The sequence below is a fragment of the Mus pahari genome, chromosome 13, assembly GCF_900095145.1.
Source record: "Mus pahari chromosome 13, PAHARI_EIJ_v1.1, whole genome shotgun sequence".
Lineage (NCBI taxonomy): Eukaryota > Metazoa > Chordata > Mammalia > Rodentia > Muridae > Mus > Mus pahari.
In genome coordinates, this window is record NC_034602.1 from 77,885,714 (window position 1) to 77,900,865 (window position 15,152).

At 42.0% G+C, this 15,152-nt stretch overlaps 1 protein-coding gene across 7 annotated transcripts in view; it reads left to right on the plus strand.

The window, feature by feature from the left end:
- Slc4a4 (solute carrier family 4 member 4) overlaps positions 1–15,152 on the plus strand; it is a 326,617-nt gene that overhangs the window by 223,356 nt on the left and 88,109 nt on the right. For all 7 annotated transcript variants that reach the window (XM_021210774.2, XM_021210776.2, XM_021210775.2 and 4 more), the window contains 4 exons: positions 4,270–4,357; positions 7,011–7,165; positions 7,764–7,877; positions 10,322–10,496. In XM_021210774.2, the coding sequence (XP_021066433.1) occupies positions 4,270–4,357; positions 7,011–7,165; positions 7,764–7,877; positions 10,322–10,496 (532 nt within the window). The remainder of the gene's footprint in view (positions 1–4,269; positions 4,358–7,010; positions 7,166–7,763; positions 7,878–10,321; positions 10,497–15,152) is intronic.

Sequence of the window (15,152 nt, forward strand, 5' to 3'; positions counted from 1 at the left end):
ACACACACACACACACACACACACACATATATATATATATCAGATATATTATATATATGATGCATTTTTATAACCTATTAACAGCCTTGGACTGGAGGCAGTGGGAAGATTTGCTATTAGCTAGTAGTAGAACGTCACATTTCTGACTCTGTAGCCAAAGTTCAGGGGAAACTTAGAGAGGTATCTAGAATGGGTTCGGATAGGACACTTTGGGATGGTAAGAAGCAATAACAAGTGTAAACTAGTTACACTTTGGATTTTGATCTAAGGTAAAAGGCTAGACGGTGAGCTTTAGATTCTTAAGTAGTACACTATTTCTCTCCAGCATTGCCTATGAGAAGTAGTTTGTACTTAATTATTTAAAAACATTACAGTATTTTAGAGGGGTTGAGATAGCATCCCCGCTGTGGATTGTCTGTGTCCTTCACTGCCTGTGTGGTAGTAGTGATGGTGTGTGGTCCTCATGAGTCTATTGTAGAGGCCACAGCTTAGCTACATCTTCCAAAGCTGTGTAATGGGTTGTTTGATTCACTGCTGTTCCAGAGAAGGGGGTAAGGGATGGGTACATGCCTGGAGCTTTCAAGAGATAGTTGGGGTCTATCAGGAGGCAGGGGGTGCATCCTTTCTGAAGAGACGGGGTGCTTTAGGAAGACTGACTCCTTTTCTGATACTGCACTTGTTCTGCCTATAATCATCTTGAGAATGTGAGAGTAAAGGCCACTCACTCGTTCTGGACATGAATCATCTGGTGTTTCTTTTTGTTGTGAAGTGTGCCAGAGGCATCCTCTGCAGGCATAATTAGTTACTTGACAAAATTCACACAAGTAGGAAGGGGCCTCCTAGAGACTCGAGATAACTAGGAACCATTCTAAATTCCAACTCTGGCATCTGTAGTTGAGGGTGAGTAGAAGAAACCCAGTAACCCAAGCTTGCTTTTCTCCCTCCTGGGCTGTCAACATGGGCTCTTTCCTTCTGGCCACACAAATGCAATGCTCACTAGTAATTTGTTAATAAAGGGAAAGGCTTCCAGGTTAAAAAAAAAAAAAATCTGTCCATTGACAAAACCCAGCTTGTATTGTGAAAGGTTTCAGTACATTATGAAAGCTGAGCATGGCAGGATGTAGAACCATTGTAAAAGTTGTAACAGCTTTTGCTTCTCTGAGGGTGAAAGGGCAGGGGGTGGGCGTTGAGCAGAGAGGGTTTGGCTTTCAGGGCTGTGGCTTCCTCGGGTCTCCGCTCTCCTCACAGGCATTGCCACGGTGCAGTGGATTGGAACCTGCTTCAGCTTTCTGTTCCTACCCATGAAACTCTTAGCTTACAGTGAGACCCTGGTGCACACTTATGCCTAGTGTTCTTCCTGTTCTACTTTCAGGGAGTAGATCTCTGAGCTGTTCTTAACCGGGTTGTTTCTACTTGGCGCCTGGTGACATTTCACAATGAAGAAATGCCTTTTCATTTTAACCTAGATATCTTTCCATCTGGGTTATTGAGCCAATAAAATTTTTTGCACTCTGACTTATTGTTTTAGTATGTGTTATAGCTATCACTACACTAACTTATTACTTCCTTTCTTTCTTTGGTATTATGGATCAAAGACCAAACAGTAAATGTTTTATAGAAAATGTATGCCCTTGTGCTAACTTGGTAGCTCCGTGACTCTGTCAAAAAAAAAAAAAAAAAACGCTTGCCCAGTTAATTCCTCCCTGCCTAGTTTCACGTTTGAAGGCTGTTAACGATCAAGCGTGTTTCCTCGAAGAGAACACAATATTCAATTAGTTTTGGTTGCTGAGAGTGAATCTATAAATGAGTTTCCAGACTGAGTTTTTATAAGCTCTATTCACATGGGGATATTAGAGAGAGGTGGGAGACGCACAAAGTGACGTCTGGCAAGGTTTTAGGGATTGTTTATTATTTGGAAAGTTAATATTTAGATACATCAAAACAATAAAAAGGGCCAGACAAGAGAAATCCAGTTCAGATATACTAAACAAAGGAGCCACTGTCAAGACATTTTTCTTCTATGATACCCACATCTGCCTGTTTAGCCTAAAACTGCCATTTCTGCCATGCATGACCCTCTGTAGACAGGCAAGTAGACTTAGTAAATGTAACCAGTACTAACTTTCCTTAACGGGACTTCACCTTAGTGGCTAAATATCTTTGCATGCATAGTCCTAAGAATAATGAGTGTTCCCTTTAGGAACCACCAAAGACTTTGTGCTGCCATGTAGGCTGGTGTATTGTTGTATCCAAGCATCAATGGAGGTGTGGGGAGAACGAAAGTGTGGCTCTAAGAGTGACCGCTTTCCATCTTGGGCAGGCTTTCAGAATCGCTAGTTTGCTATGTTCTTCATGGTGACAGCCCTTGACAGCGAGCCTTGTCTCCACTAAGGGACAGGTTCTGAGCAGATACATGCTGGATTGTTTTATGGTTATTCTGATAACAAGATATGAATAGTTAAGCTTTTAAGAACATTGGTTATAGTTTTAATTCCCAACTTTTTTTTTTTAAACGTCTTTGGAGTAAATATTACAAATGAAAAGAAAAGTACTTGTACGTTAGGATCGTTTTTGGAGTAGATGGTGACATTCGTTTACAGAGTTTCTGATGTCAGTCCTTTTCTTTTTAAAGTGAGTTAGGGGACTAAATAAATAGAAGTAAAATTCAGTGAAGTAAACTATTACATGGTTCCTGATGCCATCAGCTCTTGTCTCCTTGTCCACGGCTACAAAAGGATACACATTTCTTTTCCCAAGAGCCAGGTGTGAAAATGCCTGTTGGATAGGTTTTGTCTGATGAACCACAGCCCTGCTCATCAGAAAAACAGGTGGCATGTCACAGTGGTTAAGAGAGGGATGGAATCTGAGATACCCGGGGACCCACATTCTGCCATTCTGATTGTGTTGTTTGAAACTGCAGGTTTACCCCAAGTGTCACTCATAGCATCCTCATGTTCAGCCACTGAGCTCTGTGCTCAGCCCCAACCTTTGCTAGACACAAACCTTGGGCTCACCTACCATCTTCCCCACCCCCAGATTCCTTGCTGTTGAACAGGATGGGCTCTGTTTTTGCAGGAGGTTGTGTGGGAATCTGGATAAGGCGACGGGCGTGCTTTTCAGGCTGTCTGAAGCTGTGCAAACATATGACGCTCTTGTGTGTGTGGTCTTTCTTTTCTCCCTGTTAGGTAATGCATGAGCAACGGTGAGGCAGGGATTCACCCAGTGTCACCTTCTGTACATCTTTCTTACTTACTTATCAGGCTCCGTCTTCCTCAGTGGAGACACACGTCTTCTCCTTCACGGTGAGAGATGGCTTTCTTCCAAAATGACCAGTTCATCATTGCTTATATCAGGATGCATTTGCTCTGGAGCAATGCTCTTTACATTATCCAGAAAATAAGTTCAGAAAAGAAAATGAGGATACCCATAAAGGGTTTTTCACTGTCTGCGAATGACACTTTAGTTTTTTTATGTCTCTCATGCTTCTCTTGCCTTCCTATCAGTGTGTGCATCACTTGTGAAGGTTTGGTTTTTGCTGAATCCCACTCAGCTGAATAGCAGGAGTGTTTCCTAAGAATATGGAGAAGAGCAGTTGTCACTGCCCATGCTAGGTACAGGGAAGTCAGAGAAATCAGAAAATGTACTAAGTCTTTGCAGTTAATGTCAGTAACACCGTCGCACCGCAGATTCCAAAGTTAGTAGAAGTGAAGACAAAGAAAAGTTTACCACAGAGAGATCAGCAGTTTGTAACTCTTCTCCTGCTCAATGAAGGAGGCTCGCTCACAGGATTCTCCCTCAGTTAAATCTTGTGATGGTGTTAAGGAGTATCCTTTTTTTTTTTTTTCCCTTAGAATTATATCTTTCTTCGGTGTAAAGGTTAGTTCTAGGAACTGGGAAGAATGCTCATACCAGCTAGTGCTGCTTCACAAATGTGAGGGTCTAAGTTCACATCTCTAACACCCATGTAATAAACTGGGTGCAGCGGTGTGTGCCTGTAATCCCATCACTAAACAGGCAAAAACAGGGGGATCCCTGGGGTTTGCTAGTCTGGCTACATCTGTGAGGTCCACATAAAGCATGAAAGCCCATCCCAAAACCTGAGGGGAAGACACCTGACCTGTGACCTCCACATGTACATGAATTTACACTCATGCACACACACACACCCAATAAAGACTATCTCTAGAGCCATCGTGATGAATCAAGATAACGATTTCTCAGTTTGGCCAATTGTGTGTTACAGTCTTTGCTTCTCTCCTTCTCCATTAGGTTCTTGTTCATTCTCTTAGGTCCAAAGGGGAAAGCCAAGTCCTACCATGAGATTGGAAGAGCCATTGCCACTTTGATGTCTGACGAGGTAGGGAAGCTGGGTAAAGGGATGTGTGGTTATCTTATTTATGTTGATCTAAACTGTGAATTGACTGTTACTTTTTGTTTATTTTTGTTTTTGTTTTTTCTGTTAGACTTCTATGGCTATGAGGTACTTCACAGAATGACATATGATCATTCTTAGGTCATTCTTTTTTAGGTAGGACAGCTTCCCAAAAGTGTAAGGCACATGTTTTGTTTTTGTGTTAGATTCTAAAAATATACAGTAATAAATACATTTCCATTTTTTCCTAAGCAAAAGTATCTATAAAATATTCTAAATTTCTTTAAAATTTGAAACAAATGAATTACATATAGTTTTTCTCTTTATAGGTTACTATGTAAAGTTTTAATTCAGTTATACACTTTGGAATGATGTGAGACACAGTAGGCAGTGATGATTAACAACAATTAATTATATGTTGCAAAAATAACTAGTAAAGAGGATTTCGAATGTTCTCAACACCAACAGATTGTTAATGTCTGAAATGACCAGTGTGCAATTACCTTGATATGATCCTTATGTATTTTCAGTTGTTAAAACTGATGTTTAAATATTGCTAGACAAGCTCAGGGTTATTCTATTAACTTTATCTCTTAAAATAATTGATCACATCTCTGAACTCATATGTCCGAATATTATTTGAGAAATGATGACTTTTATCAACAATGCATAATAAAGTAGATGATATATAATTTTTAGCTATCAGAATGTTTTGTTTTTTATGGTTTGTATTTTGTGGGGAGGCACAGTGTACATCTGTGGTGCATTAGATACTGTTTCTAACTAGTGCTTTAGAGTTGATATCTTATCCACATGTACAGTAGCTTTTCTATTAATAAACATATTTAGTTTAGTTATGATCAAACTCTGAAGTAGTCTATGGTAGAAGAAATGCCATTGAAGTGCAGGGACATCAGCTTCTGCTCTCTCGGCTTTCTGCATCACTGTTTCTCTAAGCGCTGCCTGTGCCGTGGCTTCATTTGTCAGTCCTCCCTGTCAAGGGTAGAACTGGAGGCTCTTTCCTCTGTAGAATGAAGGACAGCTCGGCCATTCTATTCGAGGGAACATTTATTTCCCTCATTTCAGTTCAGTGACTTATTTAATTTTGTGTGTTGATAGCTTTTTTCTGTTTTAAAATTCATGCCTAATATAAAGTAAGAATGCTTTAGAGTACCTGTGATGGGTGCAGAGTGGTCCTCTGATGTCAACGAGGGCCTCTTCCAATGGGTATTTTACAGGTTTTCCTTCTCTTACATCTCGTTGGTTGACAGGGCCGCTATTTCTCACCAAGGTTGGCTGGGAAGGTATATTGCTGATTCTCTTTAATCTGGCAGAAAGAATTATATCTGCCAGAGAGAATTAGCTAAGAGGCGGTGTGTGTACTGCAGAGGGAGTAGTTGCCCCAATGTTGCCTCTTCCTCAAACCCAGCACCCCCAAACCAGTGTTAATTGCCTGATAACACCTAAAAGTGATATTCTAGGAAAAGATACAGTAGAAAGACTTAGCATAAGTTAAGGGTGTTCAACAGATAAAAGGCTTGAGTTTGTGAAGACCTTCAGATTAGCTCAGAAGAAGGGGGCACTGAAGAAAAGGACTGTGGCATTCTGAAACCCCTCCTGACATGGATAATAGACATGGCGGTTTTGCTGTCTGTCTCAGTTGCCTCTCTGTTACTGTGTTAGAACACCATGACTAAGGCGACTTACAGAAAAATGAACACATTTGCGTAGGTTCATAACTCAATAGGGATAAGAGTCCATCACCACCACAGTGGGGAGGAGGCACCGTGGCAGGCGGCAGGCCTCAGGCCACAAGCTGCAGACAGTGGGTGGCAGGCATGGCAGTAGATGCAGGGAGCTAAGTTCTCACATCATCAAGCTCAAGCACAAAGCAGAGGGAATAAAGTAAAATGTAGAGCGGGGCTTTAAGCTCACAGCCTGCACCCTGTGACATACTCCTTCCAGGAAGGCTACGCTTCCTACTTCTCTAAACAGTGCTACCCACTGGAGACTGAGTGCTCAAATGCACAAGATGTTTCTCACCTAAACCCTGTCTTGCCTTTGCTGAATTACCTTGCCAAAAGGAAGGCATGTGAGCACTTATTTCAACACTCCGTCCTTTCTGCCGATATAACTCAAGCTTTCTTCTTTGATTTTTGAATAGCTCCCATTGTTAGAGGACTGCTCTGTGTGTGTGTGTGTGTGTGTGTGTGTGTGTGTGTGTAGGTGCACACACCATGGCACACACGTAAAGGTCAGATGACAACTTGCAGGAGGAGTTGGTTCTGTCCTTCAGTGGTACATGGGTTCCTTAGCCTGACTTAACAGTCATTACAGTCTCACACCAATATTTAATTCTGAGACTGGTTTTCAGTAGAGATCTTGAAAACGTTTTTTTAGCTGGCTCTCACAGCACCTGTGAGAGTTTGGATGGGAATCCATCCTTAAAATTCCATCTCTTCAAACCTCTACATAGATGCTGAGGTACCTGTACCCCTCAGTACACTGAATAGGGAGGAAGATGAGCGAGCAGCTATGGGAGTGTCAGGGCACACTATTGATGTGTTGCTCAGCTGTGATGTGTTGTGAGGCATTCAGAAAGTTGGCTCGTTGGATCAGCATTTCTCTTGCTGTTCAGGTGTTCCACGACATCGCTTACAAAGCGAAAGACAGACATGACCTGATTGCTGGCATTGATGAGTTCTTAGATGAAGTCATTGTCCTTCCACCTGGGGAATGGGACCCGGCAATCAGAATAGAGCCTCCAAAGAGTCTCCCATCATCTGACAAAAGGTAAGTTTCGATGCACTTGGCAGTATTTGGGGAGTGTCAAGCCCCTGACGAGGTTGCAATTCAGAAAAGAAGTAGAACCAGGGTATGTTGTGATCGTCCTTGATCCCCATGGATATTTTGCCTCAGATGAGTTGATGTGCCTTAGCTTAACATTTACTTGGCACTGTAAAATACGTGTTATGTGCTCTGATGCGCTTTAATAATTGCACTTAGCTCACAATGTTAGAAAGTGTCACCACTGTTCATTCTGCCTGTGTCTGTGGAAAGATCACTTTACTCAAGAAGAGCCCTTTAGGCTAAGCAGGTTAAAAAGTCTAGTACAGTAGTTGAGGAGAAACTGGTTCCTGAAAATCTGTTTTTCCCCAGGTGGAACCGTTTCAGTCCTATAAGTGTGCAATAAGTTAAACTCTTTGTTGACCCAGCCATCTGTCTTTCCACTAGATAGAACACTTCAAGAATTGTCTGTTAGCAAGAAATAAGAAATTATGGTTGTTTTCTGAGAAGGCTTCATTCTCTGCCTTTAAAAGCATACCTACAGCCATGAGAGCAAATGTGCATGATAAACTAATGTCTACTCGCACCCTGTTGTCTTGCATAGAAAGAATATGTACTCAGGCGGAGAGAATGTTCAGATGAATGGGGACACACCTCATGATGGAGGCCACGGAGGAGGAGGGCACGGTGACTGTGAAGAACTACAGAGAACTGGCCGGTAACTGCAGGAACCTTTTGCCATTCATGATAAGGTTTTCCTTAGATCTAAATTTCCCTTCCTTGTTCTCAATTCACTTTCAGTGTTTTCTTTGCTGGTTCGTTCCATTGGTCAGCCAATGAGTATTTATAGCACATCTGTTAGTCAAGGTCACTGGCAATATAGCAGTATATGAATGCCTTGCCCTTACGGGGCCTCACTTTGTAGAGATGGGGGAGGAATCTTAAACAAATAAATAAATGCACCAATGGGCTTATGAGGAAAATGGAAGCAAAAAAAAGTAGGCACTTTGGTGATGAATAGTAGTATAGTTTTCGACAGAGTGATCTGAGTGGACCCTGTAGATAGGGGAAGCATTCAAAGGAAGTCCTGAAGGGTGAATTAGAGACAGAGGCCTAGAGCTCCCAGGAAACTGACATCCAGGCAGTGTGACCAACAGAACCACTGATAGGATGATATAGTGAAGGCTAAGTTCATGTGGGCGAGAACAGGATGGCTGAAGATTGACTAGGTATCCTGTGTGGCTTTCATGGTACCATCCCTTCCATGAACACTTACTCCAAAGTGTGTCACATGTGGAAAGGGGTGTTCTGCAGGCCACTGCCCTGTCTCCTTGTCCAGTCAACAATTCTGATTCCCAAGAACCTTCCAGTGATCATCTTTCTTACAGTGATCATCTCTTCTCCATTATTAGATGAGTTGGGAGGCGGGGAAGGTTAAGTAAAATTGTTAATATGAGACTCATCTCATGAAGATGTAGAAGTCACTGCAGATCTTTAAAAATACAAAAATATGACATTTTAATATGCAATTAAATCTGGTTGAAATGAAATGAAATTATTTCCTTCTGCTGCTCACCCACTTGAGTTTCTCCTCTGAAGTAAAAAAGGAATTGTTTCCTTTCCTCTGACTGAATGAAGACTAAAACCCTCCCCAACTTCTGAATTGATTAATGATGGGGTATAGTCTAGAACTCCATCTTTGGTCATCATGCGAACATTATAAAGGGCACTTTGTCCAATCTGAGGACATTAGTCACTTATTCAGTGTGGCCCCTGGATGTAGTCAAAAGACAAGATGAAGATGACATGTACGAGGCCACTGGCAACTTAACATGGCATTTTTGTTTTACAGTACATATTTATAAGTAGAAGGAATATGAACTATAGTAACAATAAAAGGAATGGTATGGCAAATATATGAGCTGGTAACAGAGCTATGCATGTGTGTAACCATATGCTTTTACATAGCTCTCCGTTGAAGAGGTTTACTCACGCTAGCACATCAGCATGATACACAGGGAAAGGATTGTACTGGAGACTATTGTCATATCTGATGATGCTTCTTTGTGATAGTATCAATTTAGGTCCTATGAGGCCACAAACATACACATGGTCCATTACTGACCTTGTTCTCATGATACAGTGCATGGCTGCAGTTCTTTATAAACTATTTTCACTAGGGAAACCGTAGTCCCGTTCTCCTTAGGGGCCAGATGTGAGCTGTGGGATTGCATCAGACTGTCCTTTCCTTCTTCCATCTGTCTCCTTTCCACACTCACTTAGTAGGTGCATAACCCTGTGTGTATCACAGGCACTCAAGTGGGATGCTCAGCTTGGCTGAGGCTGAGATGTCAGGGTACAGAAAGGGGCACTCTGGAGAAGGCTGGCCTCAAGAGGTTCTCTTGCAAGTAAAGTAAGCTGCTGCTTAGGCTCAGCCTGCACTTTTGCCTATCACACACCTTCATGCCTTCTTCCCTTTGTGCCTTTGGGTCCTTATTCCAAATTCCGATTCTCAGAGGCCTACTCTTGCTATCTATCTGTAATTTTTTTCAATGTGTCTACTTTAGATCGATGTAGTTACCACCTCCACTTAAATTTTCCATGATTTTTACTTATGTATCATCCTGTCTATCCTGTTTCCCAGAAGTAAACCCCATGGTGTCAGAACTTCAGAGCCTGTGTTGTTCAATGTTGTTTCCCCAGGACAAGGAATAATGAGAGAGGGCGGGGGGGGGCTCACAGGTCTCACCCTCACAGTGTGGGGTGAAATGACATTGTGACAACATCTTAAGGGGCTTTATGTGATGTGCGATGTACTTGGATGTTTGCTTTTGGAGAATGGAAAAATTATAATTTATCTACTCAGTGCTCTCATCTAAAGACCAACTGGACAGTCTTTGGGAAATGTTGGACCTATTCTAGTAACTGAAAAGAGAGAGAGAGTGAGAGAGAGAGAGAAAGATAGAGAGAGAGAGAGAAGATATATTTCTCCACAATTTTCTTTTTCCTGTTTTATCTAAACGAGGCTGTCTTAAATAGTATCTGGTCATTGACTCAAGCATTTTACGTCCAACATCTTCGTGGTTTAGTGAATTATGTCTTGATGCAGTTGATGGCCATTTCTCTTATCCTTGCTCACATGCTTGCTTTCTCCCTGCCCAGGTTCTGCGGTGGATTAATTAAGGACATAAAGAGGAAAGCACCATTTTTTGCCAGTGACTTTTATGATGCTTTAAACATTCAGGCTCTCTCGGCGATTCTCTTCATTTATCTGGCAACCGTAACCAACGCCATCACTTTTGGAGGCCTGCTTGGGGATGCCACCGACAACATGCAGGTGGGTCTGACTTGAGAGAGGACGCAAATAGTCCAGCGCAGATTGTCCTTCTCACCCCTGCAGCTCGGTGAGGAGCAGATGGCCCTTCAGTTACTCAGCGTGACTGGCTTCCTTTTGCTGGATGCTGCGCTTTACTTTGCTTCTGGCTCGCTGCTGTATTTCCAGCATGTTAGTAATTACAAAAATAGCTTGATGAAATCTGGCTTGAGTCACAAATGGGGAAAAGAAGGGGAGGAAATGCAGTTCTACAAATCTCTTTGGGCAGAAGTGTCTCAGCTGCTTGGATCCTGTGTGGTGGACAGGGTTTAGACCTTCCAGGATCCGGAGTGCATGGGCCGTATTTGGTTTTCAAGTGGTGATCACACTCTTTGGGGACATGTGTTTACCTGACTCCTTGCCCTTGTTCCAAGAAGAGCAAATGCACACATCGAGCAATGGGATGGTCTGCTCTAGTCTGGATTTGCATGTCTGCCAGTAGAATTCAGATTTAGTGAATCCCAGCTGAAGTTGTTTCTTCTATTCCTGGACCAGCTCCCTCTGAGCTGTAAAGGACCTGGCTGGGTTAATGTTCTAATGTTAATCACAACAACAGTTGGTTGGTCACTGGGGAGGTGATGTTTGCCATCCTTTCACATCAATAATAGCCATGGTTTTCATAAGAGAAAAGATGTCATATGCTCTCTCCACCCCTACCCCTGGATCAATTAGAATAACCTATGGAAATGACTTAAAGGTGATCTGGGCATTAGAAACAGTAAGTGTTGTACTCGGTACTGAATACACAATGAATGGAGCTGAACGTGAGTTGAAACCCTTTCAAACTCTGCCTTTCCACTCACGTCCCATGAGTGTCCAATCCATGAGGCAGTCACACAGGCTGCCAGGCATTGTCTTCGTTTGTGAGTGCAGCTAATTCCTCCAAATGAGTTCTGTTACATTCCTACTTTGCCTCTAGTTATCCATCTTTGCTCTTGATTTCTTTCTAAATGCAAAGCTAAGATAGAGACAGTAACATTTTTGTGGCACCAGGTACCATTGGAAAAGTTTCACCGTCATATGAGTGTGCCTGTCCATTATATGATTTCACAGTCATATGAGTGTGCCTGTCCACTATATGGAGCTGCCCTTCATGTGTGTGGCAGTAGTGGGCTCAGCTGAGTGATTCTTTCTTTGATTCCTCCTACACATTACAGTGTGATTCCACCTGAAGTTGTCTAATGGTTTCCACTCACATAGTGCCTAGGCCTGATTGACTGGAACAACTGAGTTCTAGGGACACTCCATGCGGCATCTCCACAAGGCTAGCTTTTATATATCATGTGGTTATATACCTATCATTGCTTCGTTTTCTGACTTTCACAGATGCACTGAAAATTCAAACTCCCAGTGAGAGCTTTTAGCTCTTAAATATTACCATTGATTAGCATTTTGCTGATCAAAGACCATGAATCTCCATGACACCCCTGGGCATGGTTTGCAGAGACCAAATGTGTTTTGTTGCTACCCCTGCGGTGGATGTCCTCATTCATAAGGCAAGGTTAAACTGTAACCATAATACAATGTTTATAAACACTGGCCTAGATTCCAGCGCAGCAGCAGTCCCTCATCCAGGTTACAAGATGCTCACTAAGTTAGATCATTTAGGAAACCAGCTGGAAACAAAACCATCGAGGAAACACCTTGAAGCCTGCATAAAGTTAGAACATGCAGCCACGTGTGCTGAGGAAATCCAAGACATCTATGGCATTTAAAGAATGTATTTGTATGGGCTTCTGCTGTTTATTAAAAGCTTTGCTGTAGAAATAAATATTTCATTATTGAACACCTGTCAGATCATTGTATTTACTTTCTTTTTTCCTTTGCTTTTATTCATGCTTATTCTTAAGAATTTCAAAAGTGCTTACACTGTATTTGAATCGTATGCATCCCTTCCTCCTCTCAGCATCTCCCAGATTCTCTTCACCTGCAACCTCCCAACTTCATGACATCGTTTGAAAATAACCTTGTAAATCCAGTTTATACTGACCATATATACCCAAGGGCGTGGGCCACCCACTGAAACATGGTTGGCCACTTCCTTAAACTTAACTGATTCTTCTTACTCCAGAAACCATAGTAACTCCTCAGATGGAGGCTCTTGAGCCAGCCTGTCTCCATGATGGGCTGCTGAATGGCTTAATCTAACGCAAGCATTGAGCAGACAACCGCAGCTGCTGTAGGTTCAAGAGTCTAGCAGCCCTCTCGTTTTCAGAGGACTTTGTTTCACTCTAATTCTTCAACCTCTGGCTGAGTCTTCCTTCCTCTCCTGGATGATGCTCAAGCCGTTTGGGGGGGAAAGGTTGTGCACTGATGCAGTGTTAATGACTGAGCACTCCCTAGACACCTATTCTCTGTCCTTTGACCTGTTGTGAGTCTCCATGCTGATTACTGTCCACCAAATACAGAGGCTTGTCTGATGATGTTCGAGGGATGCACTGTCTGATTTGGAGCAGATGATTAAACCAACACAACCAACCTTTTTTAGGAGATACAGGGGTGTGCTCGTGCAGAGACATCTAAACTAATTTGTTTGTGGATATTCTTCTTCTCATGGAAACAGCGGCAGTGTAATCTTCCTCGGTGTGCATTTAATGCCTCTTTGAAATATAATCTTTGCCATCTTATCAGACTTAGTTGTATGGTTTTCTTTTTTTTTTTTGAGAGAGAGAGAGAGAGAGAGAGAGAGAGAGAGAGAGAGAGAGAGAGAGAGAGCCTTCAGCATGCTGGGTATTTTAGTTAAGGTGTCTATTTCTGTGATGAAATAGCATGACTAAAGAAGTGCAGGGAGGAAAGGGTTTATGTGGCTTATGCTTCCACATTACTGATCATCACCAAAGAAAGATGACAGGAACTCCAACAAGGCAGGAACCTGATGACAGGAGCTGATACAGCAGCCATGACATAGTGATGGTTACTGGCTTGCTCCTGTTGTCTTGCTCAGAGAATCCAGGACCACTAGCCCAGGGGTTGTATTACCACAATAGATGGGACCTCCCCCATCAATCAGTAATTTAAAAAAGGTCCTACAGGCTCGTCTACAGTCAGGTCTTATGGAAGCATTTTCTTATTTGAAGTTTCCTCCTCTTAGATGACTTTACTTGTGTGATGTTGATTTTAAAAACTATCCAGTACACTGGGCAAGTGCCCTAGGACTTAGCCAAATCTCCATCCCAGATTTAGCTTTAGAATGTAGCATCTAAGACGAGAGGAGAAGCTTGGACAACTTTGTTTTGGTAACATTTGTGTGAATCAGTTTCTATTTGAATGAGTCCCTGGGATAGTAGACTTTGTTGTATAATATAAATAGGTATGATGGGATTTTTCCCCACTGTATATTGTCTGGATAATTCCTGGCTATGTTCTGGTTTTGAAGATGTCTGGAGACATATGAAGGGGTTAGAGCTTCAGTCTGTTAACAGTGCTCCTGGATATTAGGTGGAAGGTTGGTGACTCAAAGTCATACAGACTCATGAGGATATTTTTGGACATACTTTGTTATTATTTTATTATTTTATAACCATCATTGATAATTTTGTTGAAACTTAATATAGGTAGAATTTTAAAGTTTTCTCTGAGTGAAATTACTGAAACATACTTCACTTCTCTTGCATATGAAGCTTTTCCCCCTTAAAAGCTACACTGGCAAAGTCCTCCTACAAGGCTTGCAGGAGTCAAAGTGGGTAGCAGAAACACTGAAAAGAAAGCATAGAAAATGAGTGGAACATTAATAAATAGTTTGTGTGTGTGTGTGTGTGTGTGTGTGTGTGTGTGTGTGTTTTGAGAACTAGAGAGTGAGCTGATTTGACATATGGAAACTATCTCATGCATGTATTGCACCTTACCTTATGAATGTTTATCCCTTAGGCAGGAGCCTCTTTGACTTGTCATTGAGACAACAAAATATTTTGTGGATTTGATGATACATCTCGGGTCATTTTTATAGGTATATGGCAGACATTAATTTTATGCCTTTGCCAATGTTTATGGGGTGCCTAGCAAGTATTAGACAGATGGAATTTTATGTGCTTGAGGTAGAGAGAGGTAAGGCAAGTGGCTAAGAACCCCAGGCTGGTAAGATTTAGACTTAGACTACTTACAGAAGCAACCTTTTTCTGCGTCCCTACGAGGTACCAGTATGGTATGTAATCCCTCCAATTACCTTTCTAAACACATATTCCAGAAAGCACTGGGAAAACTTGAGTGTCTGCAGTTATATCCCATCCTTCACAAAGAAGGCAACAGGTTAGTCGCCATAACACAAGCAGCTCAATGAGTCAACTGAGAATAACATCCTTGCTTCTAAAGGCAGACTGCTCAGAGATGGTTTGGCTCGGGCCTTTATTGTCAGGCTACAAATAGACATGGGTGCTGGGGAGAAGCATGTTGTGAAAACACAGATGACTCACTGTGTGACTGTTGTCTAAGTGTACTCTCCTGCCAGCTTCTGTTCAGGAGGACTGGCCTGCTTGAAGACAAGAATTTGCTTTCAAGCACTAATTTTAGGGCATGGTATCTATCTATCTATCTATCTATCTATCTATCTATCTATCTATCTATCTATCTATCTATCTATCATCTATCCATTTATCTATTATCTATCTATCTATCCATCATCTA